Raw genomic sequence first — 25,643 nt, 5'->3', positions numbered from 1 at the left:
AAAAGAGACAGTTTGAGAGGGTGCGGGGGCGGATACTCACCACGTTGTAGAGGCCTATACACCAGCGCTCAAAGAGGATCTGACCAGAGAACCCATTCACAAAGGCGAACCAGAGCTGGGACACAAAGAGAGGGATGAGAGGGGATGAGAGGGACAATAGTGGAGGGTAAATCTGCCTTAGGGAGGTACTGATAGTGGAAACAGCAGGGAAAGATGGCCAAATGTGTGCATCTGTTTACAAAATTATATGAATGCACAATCAAATAACTTCATTAGAACATTTTGTTCTTTATAGTGGTAGAGAAAACCAATAGAAAACCAAACGTTCAATACTTTATTGCCATATCAACATGATTGATTAGAATGTGTCTTAACTTAAGTGTCTCACTTAAACAAAAATAGTAAAGCCACTTACTCATAGAGCACATAATACATTAAAATAAAAAAAAAATAAAAAGATTTGTAATGTCTACACCCATAAAAGCATAAAACCAATTGGTCAAATAAAATCAAACACATAAGAGCACCACTAGCACCAATAGGGAAATAAACAGCATCAAACGACCCACTAGATAAAGTGCTTTAAGTGCATTAAAAATCCACCCTACTGCACAATTATTTAACCTGCAAAGTGGTGTTCTGTGCTGAGTTGGTAACATTAAGAAGGCAGACAGCTTCAGGATATGTGTTGTTTTGATAGCTGGATATTGTGGTCCTAAAGGGATACTTTGCAGATTTTCAACCAGGTCTGTGTCATCATGGTCTGGGGAGTGTGTACAAATGGACGGTGTTAAGGTGGCCCCTGTGCCGGCAGCACAAATTCGCCTAATGACACAAAACACAGCTGGCTGACCAGTAGGGAGCTCCATGAGCTTGCGGCACTGAGGCCCCTTAACAGCGTATATCTGTACACACTCCCCGCCCCGCAGAGACACAGAGCTGGTTGAAAATGGGCATGCTACTTAATGTTTTGTGAAGAGGAAGGATATTAACAAGGTTGCTGTCTGGGTGAGAAGGATCCTTTAAAAGTTTAAGGCTTTTCATTTTAGTTATGACATTCCAGTTGATAAATCTTTATCAGGTAAGATTCAGATATGTGAATGAGGGTCTATCATAGTTTACAAGACATAAGACTGTATGATGGGTCAGATAGTTTTTTTTAAAATCACTATTCTTCTAATTTTCTTCTTCTTCAAATGACCTCACAATGAGTGATTTCTGTAGTTGAATTCAAGTCCAAACTGTCATAACTGGATTTTGTGCGCACTCTTCTGTTGTGTGTGACAGTTGTCTTAAGCTGTTTATACTGTTTGTATTTTTTGTTGTAAGGTTTCAATGTTTGTACCTTCTTAAACAGGGGAAACATGAAAAAGAAAAGAAAAGGAATAAAACGGCAAACAGAAAACTGGTTTTCAGCATTTTAACCTCTTTAGTTAACACACTGAAGAAAAGAAACAAATAAAGACAGAAAGTGGAGGTTTTTTAAATGATTTTGAGAAACAACAAACAATACCACTGATGTAAGAGGCAAAAGGGACTGTGGTCCCATTTGTTTACAGTAATTATTCCAAAGCATAATGATTCATCAGGCAATGCTATATTGATTTTATGTAAAATAAAATATAATATATGCTTGTATGGTAGTTGCACTTCCTGTAGCTCCATTAACTCGTCTGGCAGGAAGTTTTTACTGCATTCCTCACACAGGTCGTGGCTGGCTCTGAAACCACTTTCTGATTTTATAGAAGCTAATTTACTGAAAACACAGTGTCTAAATATGACTCTGGCCCAGGGGAAACCTTCGTTAACGCCTTCACACACACAGACACACACACGCACGCACAAACATGCGCACACACACAGTCACACACAGACTGGACTGGCTCTCAGGCTGATCTGAGGGCAGATACAGAAAATGTTTGGGGCCGCTAGTGGGAATTGTGGCATTCCTGGGGCATACAGTGAAGCATACAGCCTAGGGGTGAGGTCAGATACACAAAAACACACACACTCACACACACCAACACCCATCCCCCTTATTCTGTCTCCACTAAGTGGACAGAGACAGTCTCTAACCTTTGGCCTAGAGCGCCCTGCAGGGAGCCAATCATGTGAGATAATCATGGAAACACACAGATACACACACACACACGCACACACACACAGACATGGGCACAGAGTGGTGGTGTGAGCAGGACAGTAGGCTCCCATGAGGACCGGCACCTGCTGGCATCCTTAATGTGAGACAGAGGGGCGAGGAGGGGGTGGAGCACAGCTGACAAATACCCTTCATAACAGGCAGGCCAGGGCAACGGTGTGTGCCTTCATGTCACACACACACACACACACACACACACACACACATACATATAGACGCACAAAGCTGTCGACCCTTGGAGCCAAGGTCTCGCCACTGCTGATCTAAACACACATTTTTTCTGTGCATGTGTGTGTATGTGTGTGTGCGAAAGAGACAGAAAGCAGACACCAGAAGGGCACCTCGTCCATCACTGTCAGCCGTGTCGACAAACAGCTGCAGAACGTCTCTGTTAATGTGACTGCGTGTGTGTGTGTAAAACAGAGAGGGTGTGGTGGTGAAGCTCCTACCTCTATAATGTAGAGGACCACATTCTTATAGAAACAGTACAGGATGCACTTGGTGACACGGTTGTAGCTCCATGCCCCGTGGACCAATAGCAGCTTCTCTAGATAGGAGAACTACCAACCAGGACAAGAGAAAGGAGAGAGAGTGAGAGATGTGTTACCATAATTAGAAGAAAAAAAAGAGTTACAAAGAAAATTTGACATTTAAAGGGAACGGAGAGAACATTAAGAATGTAACAGGGACACAAGAAAGTTGAGGCAAGAGGAGGCCCGCTGATACAGATAAGCTGTGCAAGAAGCCCAAAGGCTACAAGATAAACGTGCCAAACAGTGAAAGTGACAGAATGCATTTGTGCAAGATAGAGACACAAAGACAAGGCTCCTCAGTAATTAGGAGAACCTTCAGTTGTCATTATGAGCCTAACAGATGATTAATGGGAAGCAGGGTTGCAAATAACAAATACTTTAGATTAATTTATTCATTTATAATGAATATATTATTGGTTTAGACTATAAAATGTCGAAATGATGAAAATCACAATTCCCTAGAGCCATAGTGACATCCTTAAACAGCTTGTTTTATCCAACCAACGATGCAAAATCCAAAGATATTTAATTAACATAAAGATAGAAACGACTGGCCAGCTCCAGCAGTCCAAAAATGCATCCAAGGTTTTTTTATAACTAACTACTTAGTGCCTTAACCCAGTGCAACACTCCCTATTTTTTTCCTCATATTTAATTAACAATTATAAAAGAGAAAAGTAGTATTCCTCACACTTAAGACGCTGAACCAAGAGAATGTTTGGCAATTTATTTTCTGTCATTTCCTGTCAATCAACAAATAAAATAATCCACTAATCTTTTTCAGCCCTGATGGGAGGCTATGACAGTTCCTACAGCTGAGGGCAAATTAGATTTAAGACTTTTTAAGACATTTTAATGCCACTTGGAATGAAATTTAAGACCATTTTTAAAATAGCCAAAAGATTAAAAAAAAAAAAATCTATATATGAAGTGGCATCAGTTACAGAGGGTTAGGTCAAATTTTGCGTAAGCATTTACTGTAACATAAAACACAACTTTTTTTTCTTGTGGCACCAACGGGGATTACACAGAACTTGGAAATACTTGTCATTTGATGCAGAGTTTTGTCGGCAATTTTGTTTCTTGCCTTAATCCCAGGATGTCTTTTATTGTCATTGTATCATTAAAAACATAAGGAAAATAGGAACACAACCCATTGTAGGTTTGAAAAACCTTTTGCATAAAATACACTGAGTCTCATAGGAAGGCTCGATGTTGCCTTGTGCCGGTTTCAGCCACGCCACAAAATCTTGGTTTAATAGCCAAATTTTATGTATTTGTCATCCAGGACACAATGACAGCTGGCTAGTGGACAGTGGATCCTCTGCTCTGAGCATCCTGGAGTGTTTTTGGTTCCACTATCCTTATCTGCATGATGTTAGTGCAAGAGGCATTTGGTAAATTATTTAAGAAAAATACATGTTACCAAATATTTTGAAAAGCAACATAAAAAAAGATTCATAAAATCCTATTTTCAAATCTTAGCATTGTTAGGACTTTAGAAAGATTTATTTAGACACTGTAATACCAATTAAGGCCTTATTTTTAGATCTATGAATTAAATGCTTTTTAAGAATTTAAAGGATCTGCAGGAATCTTGTTATGAACTGTCTTGGTTGGATTTACTTAAACAATAAGGAAACCTTGGGTAAAAATATCTAATAATCTAATATTTTTAAATATTACTCTATGTAAGTTATTCATGTTTAAATTTTAACATTAAATTCATTTTTGCTGTAAAAAATTACCATTTATAATAGTTTGCATAAAACTGCCCCTGAAAAGAAACAACACTAAAACAGGCAAAAGGTGACTTCCTCATGCTGCTAGGAGCATATAAAATCTATGTATTTTATTGTGGACTTGCATTAATGTAAGCATTTAAACACCTGTGATGAGTCGTGTGTTTCTATTGACAACACGATACTTGAGTGACCCCTGTGAGTAAATTCTCCTTTCAGTTGTCGCCCTGCAGGGAGGTCAAAGATCAGGAGCAGGTATAGATTCAGTGTCTTGCCTTAAGACACTTGATCAGGGTGGACAACCAAGCATGAATCCATTATCTACGTTCATATAAAGCCTGTAACATATCTGTATGACCCTGGCCAGGCATGAGTGACTGTCTTCTGCATGTCTCTGTGTTATGTCTGCAGCCCACCTGCGCTATGGAGTAGTCAGAGGAGTTGGTGGCCTGCATGCCCTCGTTGCCACTGATCCCCACTCCAACGTGAGCCGTCTGAATCATGCCCACGTCGTTGGCGCCGTCGCCTATCGCAAGCGTGATGGCCTTCACGTGTTTCTTCACCATATCTACAATTTCAGACTTCTGCAATGGAGACACTCTGCAGAAACAGGAAGAAGAGAAAGATAGAGATGGTTGGTTGATATTAAAAGTGTAAATAGCTTTACTAAAAATGGGGAAATAAAACAATACAGCGAGAAATAACGAAAACAATAAATACATTTGGAGTTAGAAGGGGAAAAACAAAGATGCCAACAACTAGGAAAAAAAAATAAAGCCTGAAAAAGTAACAGTGGGAAACAGTTGAAAGGGGAAAAAGAAAGATGAACGAGAGGCTGGCAGAAACACACACTCACTGCAGGGCTCTGTTAACTGCTCTTCACCAGGAATTAGGAAACAATGATTCACTGTTCTGCTAATAACACTCTGGGTAGCTCATGTTTGATGTGTTTATATATCTGTGTGTGTGTGTGCTTACAGCGGTGTGTGTTGTACATCTGAGTACACCTCAGAGTGTGTGTGTGTTCAGGGAGCTTTCATTGGTACTCCACCCTCTTGACCTGTATCACTGATCCTCCTGTCCATAACCGGTTCTGTCTCTTCAGTGACAATGAAGGACCCAGGGAGGCTCCATTACAGACGTTTCCCTCAGGGCCACTGAGAGACGATAGCGAGGTGTTATGGTGCATTTGCTGAAGTACTGTGGGTATTTTTTCATTTTATGGTGCCATGTGTTACACCTGCGGACAAATGAGGAAAAAGCTCAAACCGCTGCCCTCCGCTGCACTGGTTTTCTGTTTGGCTTGGAGATTGTTTTTTCCCATCAGTCCTTAATTTTTTCCACCATCTGCTTTGGAAAAAAAAATCATAAGAACTGGAGCTGTTGATCATATCACATGGCCTTTCCCAGCAAAAAGAGTTTGCCCAGTTGTCATGAAAATTTTGTATTTCCCATTCTTTCTGAGCACTGTAAAGGGCCTCTGTGCGAAATTCAGAGTGTATGAGTTGTCTTGACATGGACGAGGCTGAGCCAGCGGCTAACAACTAACAGCTAACAACTCCATGGGCAGCGCTAAACAATGGCAACAGTGCTGACAGAACTAATGGTGTTAACCAGGGGTGAACCAGAGACAAATTTGCATTTCCTGGGATGGCAAAGGCATGACGCACCCTACTCTGCCTAACTCTGCCTCTGATTGGCTTACCCTGACTCTAACAAATCACACTCCTCTTGCCTGAACCCAACCAACCCAACCAAAGGCAACAAGTACTAGCCAATCAGGGAGAGTGGGGCGGGTCACACCTTCGCAATTCTAGAAAATGCAGATTCGCAAACCAGAGGGTGGGTGCTATGCTTCCACAACAACGCTGTCCAGATATCAGTGGTTACCACTGTATGAGCGCAGCGCAAAGCGATGAGCGATGAGGATACAAACATGCAGTCCCAGACACAAGCGGCTGGACCAGCTACCACAACAACCCACAGAGAAGCTCGGATTTCAGCACACACATAGGGAGCGTGACTTTATTCTCTGCACAGGACGCCATAACTCCACTTTATCTTTACATAGCAAATATCTGTTTGAATTTGACTGACAGTTCATTGGCTGTGACCTTGGAAGCAGCACCACAAGGTCCAATTTAGTAGCTATTCTTGAGGTTTTGTATCACATTGTTCATTATGTGAAGCAGTGACAAGAGAAGAAGGGTTTCTTTTTTGCTGAGCTACTAAGACATTTATACAATCCTGTTCTCACATGCATTAGTATAAACGTTTTATTTGTACAGTCATCTCTGCTTTGAAAACATGTTTTGCATGAGGAGGCATTCCTACTGCCTTTCATTCACATGCGTACAGCTTAAGTGAGTTTTGTTCCGACTACCTTCAACCTGTGCTTTGAAAACAAAAACATCTACAAAGGAGGAGACATGGGAGAAAACTGACACTGGGATTAAACTTCTATAACAAAGCAAGCTATAATTCCCACAGCACAGGACTGTGTAGTACGAGACAAAACATTTTACAGTAACTTCAAACAGGTTATGTGTGTTTTACATAAAATTTGGTATTTATTCTGCACAAATTCATTCATTTGAAGGTACAGTCGGCCACTTTGCCTATAGGCTGCATTACTAGAGATTAGCCCAAATCCAGATATTAAATATTTACATTACATTTCCCTGATTATAGTAATTACCTGAGCCTCAGTGATGTATTAGGTGATAGCTATTTGAGTATCAACACTGGGCTATTATGTAGACAATACTTCAAACTGTTCCTAGAAAGAGGAGGAGTCCCTGTCTCAATGACTGTTTCTGTGTGTGTGTGTCACATAGTGCTAACTCTAAGGTCTTGCATCAAATCCCCACCATGTTCGTCATTACAAAATCTAATTATGAGCAGCTGCATGAGCCATCACATGCAGACAGAATGCAGCAAGATGCCTTGGTAAAGATATGACAAAATGAAATTATGAGCAGATGTATGAACACACACACACACACACACACACACACACACACACACACACATCCGGCTGGAGCCCACAGGTCATAAAGACGGTCTATCTTCTATGAATATGTAAGAAGGATCATGCCCCGGTCAAGCTGAAATCACAGAGCTGGGTGGTCTGCTTACTATTCATACATAGGCGTGTGCAAAAACACACACATTTACACACTCACAAACACACCTCCTGTCCCCCCACCCCACCACACACCACAGGGGAAAACCTCAGAGCGTTGGCCTCTGTAGTCACTGCAGAAGGATGGGATCAACCTCTGCTCTTTGTTTTTCCCGATTCTGCGTCTGAAGTGTGTGCGAGTGTGTCTGCCTGTGCGTCTCTTGGCCTCTGACCACAAATCTCTCTTTATCTCCCTCTCTCTCTCACTCTACCTTTCCTCTAAACACTGCTAACAGTGTCTGGGATTGTGTAAAGTGGCGTTGGGGAGATGAAAGGCTCCCGGTGCTCTTCACGGTGGAACTGAGCAGAAAATAAGCAGCCGCTAAGTCCTCCCATAAACAGACGCACAGTGAAGTCAGGAAGCCATGCATACGAGTGCACCCGACTCTGCCGCCCGTGAGATACACACACACGCACGCACATGCACACATTCCAATACTGTGAAACATCACACACATACAGTAGGTGAGATATTATCTCACAGATACCTCTGTGCTTAAAAGTCAAAGCTCATTGTGTACAGGCACCTTATTAACAGTATTGTGCCCTGGATGCATACAAACACACACACACACACACACACACACACACACACACACACACACACACACACACACACACACACACACAGACACGCACACACACAAACAGAAATCACCTACAGCAGTGGTTCCCAACATGCAGGTTGGGACCTCCCAAGGCAGTGTGATATGTAACTTTTCTCTAATCTTTGTTTATCTGAGCTGTGGATAGTTTTATCTCATCAGGACTCTTATAATTATTCAAATGAAAGAGTCTGAGCAACTCTTTGGTTGAAGCTTATCAAGGGTCCACATGCCCAAAATGATTGGGAACCACTGACCTACAGTAGAATATACAAATATCTACCAGAGTCAATATTTTTACTGATTTCTTACTTTGATAAATAAAAACTTTTCTTCTACAAGACCATTTTTGGAGCCAAATTTCTCAAATGTTAAATATTGTCTAAACACAAGCAGCTGTACAAGAACTAACCGCTCATATAAAGACATGCTCTAAATGGGCAAATCTCAAAGACAGTGTTTTTGCTCAATGGGTAAATCTTCAGATGCACTCCACAAAGTATTGCCTAACCTTTAGGCTGCATCACACCATAAACTCCTCCCATTTATTTGAATGCAGGTAGTGTGTCTAGGCTTAGGAGGTGGGGCTGCAGGGGTGCCCAAAAAACAAACAAAAAACAAGCAGAGGCCTGCGACGGAAAGTTAAAACAGATTCAAGTTTTGGAGAAACACAAACTGATGGCATGCTGTGGTGGCCAATCATGTAACCAGCAATCAGACCAGAAGTCGTCTGCAACCCATTGGAACAAGTCATTCATCCAACAATTTTCATCCGCTTATCCGGGGCCAGGTTGCGGGGGAAGCTGGCCGAGCAAAGCACCCAAGACATCGGTCTCCCCAGCAACGCTTTCCAGCTCCTCCTGCCCGAAACACTTCCAGTGGGAGGTGTCCATGAGGCATCCTGATCAGATGCCCGAACCACCTCAACTGACCCCTTTTGACACGAAGGAGCAGCAGTTCTGCTCCGAGCTCCCTCCGCATGTCCGAGCTCCTCACCCTATCTCTAAGGCTGAGCCCAGCCACCCCAATCCATCTCATTCGCAATCTTATTCTTTCGGTCACTACCCAGAGCTCATGAACATAGGCGAGGGTTGGGACGTAGATGGACCAGTAAATCGAAAGCTTTGCCTTCTGGCTCAGCTCCCTCTTCACCACGACGGACTGGCGCAGCACCTGCATCACTGCAGAAGCCGCACCAAACCATAAGTAATACAATATCTTTCTGTTGTTCAATATCATAGCGAATTAAAAAAAAAAAAATGTACTAATGTTCATGTTTAATATTCGACCAAGGAGAGCACTCGCTTTTTTTGTGTGCACTCATGTATCTTTTGTGGCAGTAAAGATACTACAGTAATGATTTTTTGATACCAACTTTCTGTATTTAACATGTTTTCAATTGTCTGTATTAATCATGTATTGATGACTGATAACCAGCCCTAACCAAGGTAGTGAGGGAGATATGAGATGTACACACGGAGAAAATAGGATGGAATGAGAATAGAGGAAAGGAAGCTGGAGGCTGTTTGCAAGGCCTGTGAGACCTGAGTCCGGATATGGCCTGGATATGCAAGGGAGAGTCAATTACTTCCCTCCTGGCTGCAAACGCACATGCGCATGCACGCACAAGTACGATCACACACACAAAAGACGAGTGGAAACTCTTTTGTTAAACATCACAGCTGGTGCTGAGTGGAACATGACCAAAAAAGGGAACATGCAGTAAACAATCTATGAACAGAGTGCACTTTGTATGAATGGAAATGTATAACGGCAATGTCTGTGTGTGTGTGTGTGTGTGTGTGTGTGTGTGTGTGTCGGTGCCCATTCCCGGGGTGCCACCAGTCAGTGAGTCATGGCTTTGACATTTCCATGCAGCGTAGTGTATTACATTACTCCTGCTGTGCAGCGGTACAGGCTTTTATCATCCTTGTTAATAAGCTGACCGTGGGCAACCGACAACCTTTACAAACACGCATGCATGCAGGTATACATGCCTGCGCGTACACACACACACACACACACACACACACACACACACACACACACAGAACACTGGCTTACGTTCTTAAAGAAGTTTAAGGGTTTAAGGAACACTCTATCAAGGTTTTGTTTGTCGTCAGAATTAATTTCATAGATGATGTCTGACATGTCATCACAGATCACACCCTCACATTCACCTGAGAAAGACCATTTGAGGTCAAAACGCCATGTCTAAGTAAAACAAAAGCTTGGTAATGTGATAACAGAGGCTTCATAAAAGCAGCTAACAAACAAGGGTTTGCCTAACCAAGACCTTGTAAAGTAAAGCTGCGTTTAAAGAATACTTTCGGGAGCGTTGAAATTTCTGCGTGCAGTCAAGCTCTTCTTTTTGTTAGTACATAGGGGTTTTCCCACAACAGCACAATGATCCTGTGTATCTGTAAACGATTTTCTAATACAGGATGCTCGACCTTTTGACGGATTAAAATTCCAGACTTTGTCTAGACTTCTTGCAGACCTATTTGTTTCAGTTTTATGGTCACAAGACATCAAATTTGCCCACACTGTCATTTTTATATTAGGTCCATGTGTGTTTTGTGGGACTTTTACCTTTCATGCTCCTTTAATTAAGAAAAAAATGTTGACTTTTTCCATGCTATGTTTCAACAGGATGAAATGTCATCATAGATGACCAAGACAAGTTGTCATTTCCTTTTTATTATTATTAATTATTCCATCAAATGCACCATAAACTACTTTTGATTCATGTCTAACAATTATTTAGATTTAAGCAACGACAAGGTAAAGCAATGAATTTTTATATTTTTTCCAGGCTTACCAGACTTGCGCAGACGCTCTGTAATAAACCAAAGTTTGCTAATGCATGTGTGTGTATGTGTGTGATGAGTAAGTCTTCCCTACCGACAGCAGATGACAGCCTTGCAGGACAACGCCAAGTCAAGGAAGGCCTGGCGGAGCTCGAAGGACAGTGCGTATTTCAGTGTTTGACCATCGATGATCAACGCCAGCTCATTCTCCTTCCTCAGAGAGTCGCCCAGGGACGAACAGTGAGCTGTCAGAGTGGCACGAGTAGCCTACAAGGAGACAAGACACAGAGAAAGGGTTTGGGTTATTCTTAAATCTTTAAGGGAAGATTGAGTAGATATTTTCCCTTTTCCCCAAGCTAAGCTTCAGAAACTGGTTAGATGCTTTTACTGATGAGCCTTTATCTCCAGCATCTCTTCAACAGTTGGTTCAAGTCAGCAACACACACACAAACACATCAGTGCTCATAAGGATGCATCAGGAAATGCTGGTGGGTTTCTCGTTGAGTGAAACCCTAACCTCTAACCCTATACTTCACCACTAATTGCCGACAATCTTAAATCCTAATCTGCACCCTGACCAAATGCAACTCTAAATCTCACCCTGAAAATGACTCTTTTTCTGATGCAATCCAGCAGCAACGCTTTTAAGTGAAAGCATTTCCAGGTTTTCTGCTTTTGTGGAGATACTGTGGCTTCACAAAGTGGTGAAAATACAAATCACACACATCAAAACACAGACAAATTTGCTGAAAGGTCAAAACCACCGGCGGTAAATGGAAGACATATGCTCTTGGTTGCACGGGCTGCTTTCATCTGGGGAAAGAATTTGCTTCTGTGTACACTCAACAATTAAGAATGCCAATATAAAGTTCACAGTTGTTCTAGACATCATCACAACAAGCTGACGCTATAGGGACCTGGGGGCATGCTGAAACATGGTGTCAAAACTGAGAGGAGAGAGAGAAAATATGCAAAAGACACACAAAACAGAGGAAAATGGAAAAAACGATAAACGAGCCAGATTAATGTCATAGCAGGGTAAAATGCATCCTTTCTATCAGCAAAGTGTAAGAGTGTGTGTGTGTGTGTGTGTGTGTGTGTGTAAATGCCAGCTTGCCTGCGGGACAGTAGTTTGAGGGCAGTTTTGATGGAGCTCTTGATAATAGAGGAACAGGGATTAATAGAGAAAATAAACATCCCACGGAGTTGTAATGAATTCCATGTGGAGGAGCAGGCACGCTATAAGCTACCAGTCAGGCCCACACACACACACACACACACACACACACACACACACACACACACACACACACACACACACACACACACACACACACACCTGAATTCTTCATTTCTACTGACTGAAATTATGATTTCCATGGGATCTCAATGTTATAGAGCATTAAAATGCTTCAATATGCATCATCTCTGCCTTGTGTGGTCCATCTGTGCCTTTTAGATGGGAGGCAGACGTTCTGTTGATCATCCAATAAGAAATTAGAAATAAAAAGGGACAACTTTTAGCTTTTACTTACAAATCATTATTAAACCATTTAAGAACAGTAAATAAGGTTAGATAAGGATAGATAAGGTTAACAGGACTTAACAGTTCCAGCCCTGACCTAAAGCTCCAGTTTGTGGGATTAAGGGGGATATATTGGCAGAAATGGAATACAATATAATGAGTACGCCTTCTTCAATGTATAATCACCTGAAAATAAGAACTGTTGTGTTTTTATTACATTTGAATGAGCTGTTTAACTACACAGGGAGCAGGTCCTCCTATATGGAGATCCCCATGTTGCAATGCCATGCTCCTACAGTAGTCCAGAATGGACAAGTCAAAACTTTGGCTCCAGATAGGTCCATTTGTGTTTTTGCGTCAGCTACCATAGATAGCAGTCCCCCTGCAACAAATGCACAGGAAAAACACTGTTTGTTTTTTTAACGCGAATCTGCTTTATTCAGTGTTTTTACCGGTTTAAATCACTGCATCAGTTGGTTTTGGAGAGGAACAGACCTCCGCGGATAATTCTGCCCCTGTTCATAACCTCCTGAACATCTGGATCTTAAGTTATTAGGGAAAAAAGGTTTGCACACATTAGGTGCTGGTGTAACAACCTGTCACCCTCATGCCAAACAGCGTCAGTGAAACACTCATTTGTACTATGAAACTGCTTTATTCAGTGTTTCTACCAGTTTAAATCACTGTGTCTGCTTGTTTCAGTGAGGAGGAGACCTCTGTGGACAATTCAGCTCGTGGTAAAGTCCTCCTGAATGTCTGGATCGGAAATGAGGTGAGCACACATTATCAGGCACCGGGCGAACGGCCCATCTGCGACGTGCCAAATAGCGTCAGAGAAACACTGATTTGTAACGTGAAACTGCTTTATTCAGTGTTTGTACCAGTTTGAATCATCATCTGGTCTGTCTGTTTTTGGAGAGGAGGAGACCTCTGCAGATAATCTGGCCTCTGGTAAAAACCTCGCTAACAATGAACACTGAAAGAATTCTAGCCAGGAAAAGTTCAAACTGATTGCAATCTGCAATCCTCACCGCTAGACGCCACTAAATATACCTAAATCTTACGCACTGTTCCTTTAATTTTTCTAAGAACTCTTAACATGAAGGAGATCACCAGGTGAATTCACATTATTAAAGCCTATTAAAACCACTCCAACACTAACCAGATGTTTTATCCATCAAACAGCTCACTAACTGTCCATCTAGGGACAGTTTGGGTAGTTGAACATGTGGAATTCAGCTTATACACATAATAAACAGGGAATGACGCAAAATGAAATGCCCCATAACAGGAACTGTTTGCGGAAACACGGGCAATACAACTAAACACGCAGCAATCAGCCACACAATACCAAACTCTAGACGCAAAAGTGCACAAACATTTGAAAATTTGGCGGCGTTAACAATCTACACTGACTCTTGTGGTGGGTTACTGGCGGTCATTGGACCTGAGAGAGTCCAGTGACCCGCAGAGAGATGACCCCTCTGTTCACCGGTCAGCATGTGCAAGAGAAAGTAGCACACATACACAATCACATATACATGTATGTAATCATATGAACAATGCGGTCTCTCTTCTTCCTGCCAAAGAGCGATGCACACATGCACACAAGTGTCCCTCCTCTTCCCAAAAATTCCCTGCTCTTGTTTTTTCAGCCTGAGGCTGTGTGTGTTTTTCTTTGTATGCCGGAATTCCTGTTTGCATTCACCTTTTCCCCCAAACAGGGGAAAGGAAAACAAAAACATAATGAAAGGATTAAAGGAGATTACAGGTTGTCAGAGTCCTGAAGCTCAAAGTGTCTGTGTGTGTGTGTGATGTGCATGTGTTATTACAGAGGAGTGAAACACGTGTACGCATGTATGAGTGTTTGCATGTAAGTGCACAGGGGTTGCATGTATGTGTACATGCCGTGCATGTGTGAGAGATGAGAATCTGACAAAACCTCCTTTTCCCTGCTTGTCCTCACCTCATCACAGAGGAATGGACACAGAAAGCCTCAGCAGCATAATGCAAAGCAAACAGCCTGTAAGTGAAAAATGATTGTATGAAAACACTGCACATGACACATATTTGGGGCGGCGGGTGTTGATGCTTCAAGTATTGCACAACTTGTTGCATGGGGATTAATTCTGTGAGGCTCTTTCTGACATTATATGAGTGGGTGTGTGAGGGGACAGCTACAATCCCACAGACTATGATTTATTTAGGGGAATAATAATGGCTTAGTTGCTGTCTGAAAGTCACAATATCATAAACCACATCATAAAAGGGACTGAAAGAGGGGGTCACACACACGGGTTAATCCTCAAGTGAATGCAAACAGTTCACCAGCCTGGCAGTGAGGTGCTAATACAACACAGCAACTTGTCACAGCAGGTTCAGTCAAAGCTTAAGCGGCGGCTAAGATAACCCGGGATAATAACCAGGCTAAGTATGCAGGCAGCATTAAAGAGCGAAGATTAAAAAGGTAACTAAGGTACAAACACTAGTTAGCTCTTGAAGCTAACAGGCGGCCTCTTCCTCAAGTACAGCATGCCCAGACCTAACTGTATCCTCATGAGAAAGACCAGCGTCTTAACATGAAAAGAAACAGCTCACAAAAGGTCCACTATGATCTGTTAACACTTTCTCAAGAGAACAAACACGAGAGACCAAAGAAAAAGCCGTTAGTATGTAACTTTCCTCGTTCTCACGCTAAATTACCCGCCGTTTCTGTTTGCTTAATTATTTGATTGCAGCAGTTGCAATATGACAGATCTCATTAGCAAGCATTTTAATGTTCCAAAATAAATGTTTATTTTGTCATGTGCATCTGAGCTTGAAGAGGGTGGAAACACCCACACACATGCACACGCGGGCGCACAAACACGCACACACACACTTTGTAAACCATGTTCGCAGGCCCTTCTGCGTGGAATTTTATCAGGTTTATATTTGGATTGCAAAATGGGAAGGGCATGGAGGCAGTTTGAGATATCACAGGTCACCTTCTCTCATTGCATACTTCAACATAACACACACACACACACACACACACACACACACATCTATCTATCTATATATATATCTATATATATAAATGCACAGAATGAGGACGGGGAAAGCCAAATGTTGATCCGTTCCAGCCGCCTTCTCCATTCAAAAAGAGCTTAATCGCTAGTGTCATTATGACAAATGTATAAGCAGAGTATAAAATATACAGAAAAGCACTAAGCAAGATAGATGGAAAAAAGAACAAAGACAAAGGGAACGACGAAGGACATGGAGTGTGAAGTCGACGCGGGAAAAGGAAGACAGAGAGAGAGAGAGAGTGAGAGAGAGAGAGGGGGGTGTGGAGTGAAAAAAAGGCGGAGAAAGACTCATATCTGAAGTGCAGATTCTGTCACCACTGAGATTTAATATACCGTTTAATTATCAGACTGTGCATCTGTGCAAACACCCACATCCTCTGCTGCCTGAGCCAGAAACACACACACACACACACACACACACACACAAAAACATGTGGACTTTAACAGTGGGAGGCCTGGTGTTCAAAAAAGTATAATAAATTAAAAAATGCAAGAACAATAGAGCGTGCGAGGTGAGGTGCTACAAAATGTGTATGTTTTAATGTGTGTGTGTGTGGATGTGTGTGTGTGTGTGTGTGCATAAAGATGATTAATGAGCAGAAGAGAGATGTTGTTTGTTTAAGAGTTGTACTGCGGGCAGCATGACGGGGAGCGGGGGATTGTGGGAAAGTCAGATGTAATGTATATTCGGAACTATCAAGCCGATCAGGGTGATCATGTGCCACTGCATTTGGGGTAAACAGAGAGAGTGTGTGTGTGTGTGTGTGTGTGTGTGTGTGATTCAGAGACAGAAATAAGAGGGCACAAAGGAGACTTTACATTCGTACGCTTGTCCTTCAGTATTGACTAAACAGAAGCAGACAGGGCAAAGATTTGTGTCAGTCTGTGTGTGTGGTATGTGATCCGAAGGTGACAGATGGCGCTTGTCACAGCTTCAGCGGTCGCAAACCGTTTACCCAGGAGGCATTGCTCACAGGGTTTGTTTTGATGAGGAGGAGCACCAAAAGGAGATCACATTACCGCTCACTCATCGCCCTCACATGGCTCAGCCCCCTTCTGCCCCCCCTTTTCTTTCTCAATCCAGATTGTCTGTCTCATACATGAAGTACAATAAACACTCCCTCTGCTGTAGTCACAAACACACTCCTGCCGCTTTCACTGAGATAAACACACATATTTTGTTGCTTGTTCTGCTCTTCCTTGGAATCTTGCTCTAACCCATGCGCTCATTTTTCCTGTGTAGTCGCTTCCTGTGCATAGAGAGGGTGCTGACAGATGTGGAGGTGGTAGTGTGAAGGAGACATGGAGCGGAGAATGGGCTTGGTCAGGATGGGAGGAGGAGGAGGGGGGGGTTGCATCTGCCGCCAAGACTGCCAACTGCAAGATCCTCTGCACAGATCAGACGTCACACTGATAATAGCAGAAGGAGGGCGCGATACAGAGAGAGAGAAAACTTGGGACAGTTATTTTTTAAAATGGTGGCAAGAGGTCAAACTCACGGTGAGATTTTGATAAGCAGCTTCTGCTTTTGCTCACGCACAGTTACACTTTCAAACAGGCCCACAAGCATAAAGAAGCTGAGCCAGCGCAAAATATTTTAAGTGTGAGATAAATGAAGACAGTGTTGCTTTCATCCGCGCCGACAACCGCTCTCTGAAGTCGTCCTGATTGACAGGCATGACTGTGACACCACGTGCACACACAAGCATGCCGCATTCATACGTGACAGAGAATGTTTCTTTTCTTACAGCCATGTGTCCAAAAATAAATCCAGATTTGCGAATCGAGAGGAAAGGACGTCGGATATCTGATCTCACAAATACCTGATTTTCTGTGGGATGCCATTACTCTACTTGTGTATAAGAAGATGCTATATTATACAAGTTTTTCTAAAATTGGGTTTTGTTGCTTCAGTTTATCATGTTGTTTATTCTGTCTCATGTTTACTGTGTTGCATTTACACTCACTTCATAGTGTGCAACAAACACAGCCGGCTCTGAAGCATACTGCAGATCATGAAAAATTCCCCTCATGACCCGTGGTTTATGTTTCATGTCAGCCAGCTGTCCCTCTCAACTCTCCTGTCTCTGTGTGCCATATAGAAATGTGTTAGTACAACTATTTTACAAAAGAACCCCCTGAATGATTAAAAACCCTGAGCTGGTACAAATTCAAAAACTTGCTTCAGCAGAGTGGAACTTTGCCATTTCTGTGTGGGCCAGGCTTTCCAGCTGAAAGATGGATTCCCTGCTGCACCACGTTGTTTTGAGTTGTTGCTAAATGGCGTGTATTGAACGGAAAGTCTTTGTCTGCATTTGGCGTATGGATTCTGAAACGGCATCACACAGAATCATATTAACAATTTTTTTCCAGTCATCAGGAGTGTTAAGTCAATGTTTTATTTAGTTCTAGTTGCCATTCACTCTCATTTAAATCTACATGATAATAAAATTTGTCTTAAAGGTGTAACTTCTACATTTTTTTTACATGATCAGCTCAACCACTTTACATACCATTCCCCCCAGTCATTTTTGTTTATACTGGAAGTCCCATATTTAGACAGCACCTCTCAGCAACAGCCTAAATCCTTCATTGCTGCAGTACATCCTGCCTCATTACAAGTCATTCATCTGTACAAGAGAGTTTATTTCAGTCTGGAAATATTTCTAATGACAGGGATGAGAACTTTTTTTTTCTGACATGTGGGTGCAAAAAGACTTCGTGATAACAAAAACCTCTTGTCTGATGTGCTATTGGATCTGCCTGTGTTTATGTGTAATCTCTGGGAAATCTATGGGCATAACAATCCCTTGGGCTGCAATTAAAGTTTACAGACAAAGATTTCAAACATTTATAAGCCATAACAGAAGAGAAGAAAATAAAACAACTGTTTTTATGCTGTCACCAGTTCGAGCCAAATGTTTCATCCTCCGACCCAGACTGTATTGACCAGACTTTGAACTGTTTACTGGAAAAGTACAGTATGTGGTCAAACATGGAAGACAGGCAGCTAACAAAATCTTTCAAACCACGTTAAGAATGATCCACTTACAGTGCTAACTGTATTAGCTTCCACCCTCTTGTGTTAATTGGACAGGCGATTCTCAGGCTAAAGTACCCGTATCACCCTCACATTAAACGTTCAGCCTGTCCAATTCAGTTTACTCAGCGTCTAAGTGGCCTTGCACGCTGTCTGGCTTTTGACCAGCCAGACACCACTTTGATGCACGCGAGTATAAAATGTATATTCCCTTTACTAGAATACAGTGAAACAAAATAATTATTATAGGTGTGAAGTTGTGCAATTAAATTTTAAATTACGACCATCATTTAAATCCTTTCACACAGGATTCCAGTTGGATGCAATGCTAACCACACAGAGCTGTCTGATGCCGTGTTGATTATGGTATAGACTAATAAAATCCCTCTTTGGGTACACAAACAGGCGCTCACACACAAACACCCGTAAACATGCACACAAGCACACACACAGTTCCGACGCTTAGAGTTTATAAGGCATAATCTCCCCAGTCTCACATATAAACAAACCCTGTAAAAGTGAACACACTGTGATTGTGTGTGTGTATATGTTTGAGTGTAAGCACACATGTGGGAGTCTGGGAGTGTGTGAAAGAGAGACAGACGCAGAGACACATGACAGTAATCAAGCCACTTTGGTTAAACAGAAACCTGAATGCAAAGATCACATAACTGGGGTAGAAATCTAATCTAGAGAGCTTAGATCTAACTCTAAATAGCAAGAGGAACAGACACACATGTGAACACATGTACAGTCTGTGAACTGTGCTGCCATTAAGCAAGACACAAACAATGTGAAAAAGAGACACAAACAATGTGAAAGCACTGAGGGATCGTTAAAAGTCAGGTACTGTCCGTGAATATTGTGAAAGAGACAGAAGGAGGGAAAGAAGTGATAGTTCCCTACTTGTCTCTTTTCATCCCTTTCTCCAAAGGGACACCAGAGACTTTAATTGCCCGCACCTGTGAGCACACAAAGAGCCCCACCCACCAATCTAGCTGTGGACCACACCCTAGTTCCCACGGTAACCTGCTTAAGACCCCACCGCATAGCCCCTCCCTCCTGTATGCATACACAAACAGTCCCAACACTGTACAAAGCGCACACAGACATGAATGAAGGCGGTCGGCAGGAGGACAAGGAGGGTCTACTCACATCCAGAGAGTCCTCGTTGACGATGATGAGGGACATGCCGTGTGTCACCAGACGACAGGAGTAACCTGAGAGACAAACAGTGGAAGATAGAGAGCGGGGGATGGGAAAGAGATTAGATTTACTCAAACCCAAAACACAGGTGAAAAACTGGTCTCATGTACAACTGCAAAATCCAGCTCCATTCTCTCACAGCTACCCGACTCCACTCTCCTCCGTCTGCCTCCAGCCATCATATCTCTATTGTGGGCTGTTCAGCTACATTATACATCAAATAGACACAGCAAAACTCACAGTAATCTGAATACTATTACAGGTGTAGAGAGCAGTTTGATTATATAAAGGTGTGTGGAAAAGTACACTCTCAGAGGATGTCCAAACTTTTAAACTAAATTTTGTTTTTATTTGTGTTGTTTTTGTGGACATCTGCCACAGACTTCCACCACAACTGCCAAGAGAAACCAAATGCACAGACGACATTGCTGTGCAACCTTAAGTCCCTTCTTCCCTGCGTACACTGGCCACTGGCAAATTTCACTTCGAGACTGCAGACGTGCCTGACGTTTCACAGCTCACATAATGCCTGCTATTCTTTTTGCCATGATTTAATAATCTCCACAATAGATGCAGTTTCCTAGACTGCTGCACATCAGTCTGCAGTGACAAGGGGACTTCCACACCATCGCTGGCACATACTCCACTAAAGCTGCGTTCAGACTGTAGGCAAATCAGATCTTTAAGACTGACTGTCCTCACTGTTATTTGCAAGTTGGATCGGATTTGTGTCTCCAGACATCACCAACCTACAGTATCTGCATGGGTTGCTGCAGTAATGATGTGGCCTTCAGTAATGACCAAACTACGCTGGTGGCAAAGCTTTCCACCACAAGTATGAGAAATGGAGATCCATCATTGTGCTCTCCAAATGCTGTCATGTCGCTATGTTGTTCTCCAAAGCGCTCTGCTAGTACCAACATGGATTCTGCTCAGTACTTCTGTCCTGGATTTGACGTAGTTGTGTGCAAGTGATGCAAAAGAGACTTTGAAATCTGACTGAAGCCGCCAAAACGTCCAGACGGAGACGCAATCGATAGAAATCTGATTGGAATTGCATTTTAAATGACCTCCAAATCTGGTTTGGAGCTGACTTGCAAAAAAAAACGCATTACATGTGTTTTGTTCTTGTTTTTTTTTTTTTTGCTGTCTAGACTTTCTCAAATAAATCTGGATGCAATCTAGATATGCCAATCTGAACAAGGCCTAAAAGCACCCTTATTCTCCATCTTCTTCTGGCAAAACTGTCCGTGCTGTGACTTAAACTCACATTTTGGCCATAGTGTGAATATTAAATGCTGTTCTCTGTACCTATATTGATGGCCGTCTCCTGTTTGTCTCCAGTGAGGACCCATATTTTGATGTCGGCCCTCATCAGAGTGGCGATGGTCTCTGGCACGCCGGCCTGCAGACGGTCCTCTATGGCTGTGGCGCCCAACAGCAGCAAGTTCTGTTGATGTAACAGAAGAATGTCAGAGAGATTATTTAGAAGCAAAATTTATTAAACAGTGAGAATGATCTTATTTAGGCAAATATCACCAGTGTGTATGTGAGGGTTCTTTCTCTACCGAGAACATCACCCTTAACTAGTTAGAGGATGAGAACGATGCCAGAAAGTTCAGTTCAGCTGGTACAGCAGCTCATTTTAGACCTCTGTACCAACTCTGTGTCTACGTGCCAAGAAGTAACCCATTACCTTTCCCCCCCTTGCTTTAATTTGTTCAGCATTTAAATGCATGTGTACCCTCATTAGACACACTCGGACGCACACACAAACACTCGCACAGACACACAAGTTAACACTACTGTGTTGTTGACTCCAGTTTTATGGGGCTTTTGGCAGGCTGGTGCAGGTAATTACCCTTGTGGTCTCCCAGTCTGAGCTCCCCTCCTCCTCCAGCTTCCTCTTTTTTTTCTCCTCACTTACTTTTCTCACCTAGACTCTCTACTTTAAATCCTTCGTTTTCCCACATCTCCTTAGCTCTCTTCTGAATATCCTCTCATCTGAAATCTCTGCAGTATGTTGTACACTTTTTGCCCATACAGTGCCATATTTCTGATCAACCAAGACATGATTCTCACAAAGTCATCCTTTCAGAAAGAAGCAGTATCTGTCTTTATATTTTTCAGCTAAAAGAAAAGACACACACCTTGAAAGGGACCTCTGACCGTGTATTACAAATTACTGAGGTGATGAGTAATGAAGGAGCATCGTGGTTATTCAAGTGTGGGAATCAATGGGGCCACTCTGCCCCCTGCTGGCATACACAGAGTGTGTTTGTGTGTGTGTGAGTACATATCAGGAGGAGTTTCATGGCATGAAGAATTTCCAGTGTTCTGCTTTGATCTCACATAAGGTCGGATACCAACAATGTAGATCACTATGGAGAATTTTACCTTTTCCAGTAGTTCATAACACTCCTCTAGTTTCTGAGCGCGGTCTTTGAGCACAGTGCTGACGCGATTGTATTCCTTCAGCCACTCCTGGTAGGCTTCTTCCTCCAGGTCCACATAGGCAAAACACAAAGTCCTCAGTCCTGGACAGAAGGGAGGATAAGATGATCGATCAGTGGATCATGGAGAACAGATTATGTTTCTGACAGGAACTGAGTGTTCCAATGTTTTTCCATTGGAACACAGAAGCAGCTAGAAGGGAGGAAACTTGGGAAAGATGGTTCTGGTGTATTTTAAGCCTAAACTAGAAGTGGGACCAAATAATGTCAAGTCTTGACTAGGCCTGACACCATAATTACGTTATTGACTTATAAAGGTCAGGTTAACATAAAAATGTCACCATAATTTTAGTCAACATGATGCCAGAATTAACAGCAGGGGTCTCCCAACCGTTCTAAGACTTGCGTTTTGTCACAGTGCCTAATGGACAGAAACAAACTATGCTGAGAGAAGTTTTGGAGTCATTTCTGGTCACGCTGCTTCTGTCCTCTCGTCTGCCCTCTTAAGAGTTTTATATTGGGCTACACATAGATGTTTTTATGTTTTTTTAAGGATAACTTAATATTTTTTCACATTCCAATTCCAGTGTCAAAAACTCTTGAGAATTAAAAGTTTATTACTCTTTGAAAGATTGTACTTGCAGGATAATACTATTATATTATCATTATATCAGTGGCAATAAAATGGTCTTAAAATGACGATAATAAAAGTTTATTGCAATTATTTCTGGGACAATATATCATCCACCAAAAGTAGTTATCATTAGGCCTAGTCTTGATATGGCAAATAATGCTAATACAGAGCAAAATATGTAAAGTTGAGTCAGTGCAAAAGACTTGATGCAGCAACAGCGAACATAGAAATTCAACTATGGCTTTCTCTCCCTCCACCTTTTTCTCTGTCTTACCTTCTGTAGCAAACTGCTCCAGGTGAGCAACAGTTAATTCTTTGTACTGGGACGTCTCAGTCAGACGCTCAAAAATGACATTATCCTGCAAAACAACAAAATAAGCATTCATGAAAATGTCAAGAGACATTTAGGGTGCTGAATTACAGTTGTAATGAGATAAACATACAGCTCCTTTGCAGTAAAGCCGTAGCCGCCCGTGGGGGGTTCGGACCACCACAGACATGCGTTTGCGGTTACTGTGAAGGAAGCAGAGGGCTTAGTTTCAAAACACACAACAGTCTTATATTCCAGAGTTATTTACTGACTGAGAAGAACATTTATGGGAGTGTTACCTGGAAAACTCCAGCACATTCAGTAGCTCATAACTCATCTCTTTTCCTCTCTGAAATAAACAACAAAATGTCAGCTGTTAACTTTGCAAAAAGCAGCTTTTACTGCAGTGACACACACAGATACACACTCACAGCTTCGATTATGACTGAATGCGGGGTTCTTGCAGTGAAGACAAAGCCGAGCCCTTTGGCCCCTTTGACCAGCGCTCCTTCATCAGGCGAAGAGGCCTGGTAAATGATCTGGTTTTCCTCTCTCTCTGGGACCACCGTGTGGCACACTGCCATCATTGTCAGGAACTCGCAGATCTGAGGTGATGTAGGCTGTACACATTCACACAAACAGAGTGGACATGGTTTTTACAGCATCCTTTGGTTATTTTTGGGCTGAACAGGGTTACTTAAAATAAAGAAATATGAGAAAAGCCTCAGAGACACCTACATGGTTCTCAATGTTTTGGATGAGAGTCGGGTCGTCAAACTCTGTAGAGTTATTGCTGCTGGACGGCAGATTGCTGCGGGGAAAAAAATGATGGCAGGAGTTATTCTAAGATTGTGTGGAAAATTTATTTTTGGCATCCTTTTAGCATCACAGCCTAAAATAGGTGAGTTTTTGTCAACTATTTCTCTATTTTCTGATCCAAAAACTGTGAATATTACTGTATAAGATGCTGAGACATGCAGAGCCTAAGTGGAGAAGAAAATCAGAAAGGTGCAGACAGCTACGAAGGTCAGAAGGTCACTGACCTGAAGTCCTCCATTGACCGATCACAGTCAAGGTCAGGGAAGTGGCTGCAGTGATGAATGAGGGTGTATTGAAAGAGGAATCAAGTTACTATCAAGTTGATGAGTTGATTAGTTCATTTGATCAAGCATGCAAGAGTTTAATTAGCAGGATTTATAACGTCTTATTCTTCACTATAAGTTAGTCTGAGACATTAATTAAAATAATAATTAGAGATTAAAAGGTGACTCAGTGCTACAGTGCATTTAGTGGCATTTTCTTTAAGCAGCTGGCTCCTTTAAAGGCAGAGCTAAGAGACAAGAATGGATTTACAAGAAAAAAAGATGACTGACCCATATGTAATTCCCGCAATGGTACACTTCTTGAAGTGCATGACGTTACAGGTCAGAGTTCCTGTCTTGTCAGAAAAGAGGTATTTAACCTGGAAAAGATAGACAGACGGTAGGTAATGAAAGCACAAGTGATAACAGGCGTGTACTGACTGACTGTGTATGTAACGGTTACTATAGTCATTCCTACTTTCCATCCTAAAGCCACTGATTATGAGGACGTGGAGGAACTGACCTGGCCCAGTTCCTCATTAAGATTTGACGTTCGAGCCATGGCTGGTGTGTCTGTCTCTGAGTAGTACATCTCCACGTCCTGAGGGAAAAACATAAGCAAAGTGATGAGGAATATTTGAACACTTACATTAAGTTAATTTGAAAACATGCCTTATAAAACACACATGGAATTGAGCATGTGATCGGAGCAGAGTGCGAGGGAGCAGGGAGCGTGAGGGGAAGGATTTTGGATGGAGCGCAGAGTGGATTTTTAAAAAAGTTGGAGCGATGCCTTATCTCCTGCTCGACCCCGCTCCAATTTTGCTCCAATACCGCTCACACCAGGAGTTCAAAGTATGCCAGACTCAGAATGCATCTGTGTAGTGTGCACACACACTATTTTCTGTCAAAATTGTCTGGCGTGAACTCGACAGTGGGGTTTAAAAAGTGCTTTTTAAAAGGAAACTGAGTGATTTGAGTGGAGCAGGGGGAAATCTGGCTAAGCGCGGAGCGATACTGAGCAGGGGTGTAGAGGGAACAAACGGCTCTGTGGGCAAGGAGCAGAAATCCGCTCACCGCTCCACTCTGCTCACATGCTCTGACATGGAACATACCCAGTTGATGAAGAGGGCCTGTGTGAACTTGACCACCTCCAGAGTGACCAGCAGGCTGATGGGGATCAGGTTGTTATACAAGATGATGAACGTCAGCAGGTTATACGCAAAGTTAGTGGAGATGTCACCTGCACAAACAAATAATATTCACCTTTATGCTGACTCTTAAACTGTG

The 25,643-nt window shown here is 42.3% G+C and overlaps 1 protein-coding gene across 7 annotated transcripts in view; it reads right to left on the bottom strand.

Annotated features, from left to right (window-relative positions):
- Positions 1-25,643, bottom strand: part of atp8a2 (ATPase phospholipid transporting 8A2) — a 57,719-nt gene that overhangs the window by 15,114 nt on the left and 16,962 nt on the right. For 6 of the 7 annotated variants that reach the window (XM_050056136.1, XM_050056130.1, XM_050056131.1 and 3 more), the window contains 16 exons: positions 25,469-25,596; positions 24,877-24,954; positions 24,645-24,733; positions 24,315-24,359; positions 24,010-24,082; positions 23,703-23,891; positions 23,571-23,620; positions 23,405-23,474; positions 23,236-23,320; positions 22,272-22,411; positions 21,186-21,324; positions 19,824-19,888; positions 11,127-11,299; positions 4,850-5,033; positions 2,608-2,718; positions 41-115 (listed from right to left, as the gene is read on the bottom strand). In XM_050056136.1, coding sequence (XP_049912093.1) covers positions 41-115; positions 2,608-2,718; positions 4,850-5,033; positions 11,127-11,299; positions 19,824-19,888; positions 21,186-21,324; positions 22,272-22,411; positions 23,236-23,320; positions 23,405-23,474; positions 23,571-23,620; positions 23,703-23,891; positions 24,010-24,082; positions 24,315-24,359; positions 24,645-24,733; positions 24,877-24,954; positions 25,469-25,596 — 1,694 coding nt within the window. The remainder of the gene's footprint in view (positions 1-40; positions 116-2,607; positions 2,719-4,849; positions 5,034-11,126; positions 11,300-19,823; positions 19,889-21,185; positions 21,325-22,271; positions 22,412-23,235; positions 23,321-23,404; positions 23,475-23,570; positions 23,621-23,702; positions 23,892-24,009; positions 24,083-24,314; positions 24,360-24,644; positions 24,734-24,876; positions 24,955-25,468; positions 25,597-25,643) is intronic. The other variant, XM_050056132.1, reaches the window with a different exon arrangement.

Source organism: Epinephelus moara, chromosome 11 (assembly GCF_006386435.1).
Source record: "Epinephelus moara isolate mb chromosome 11, YSFRI_EMoa_1.0, whole genome shotgun sequence".
In the NCBI taxonomy this organism is placed as follows: Eukaryota; Metazoa; Chordata; class Actinopteri; order Perciformes; family Serranidae; genus Epinephelus; species Epinephelus moara.
The sequence above is the reverse complement of the archived record's forward strand: the minus strand, read 5'-3'. Positions and strand labels throughout refer to the sequence as shown.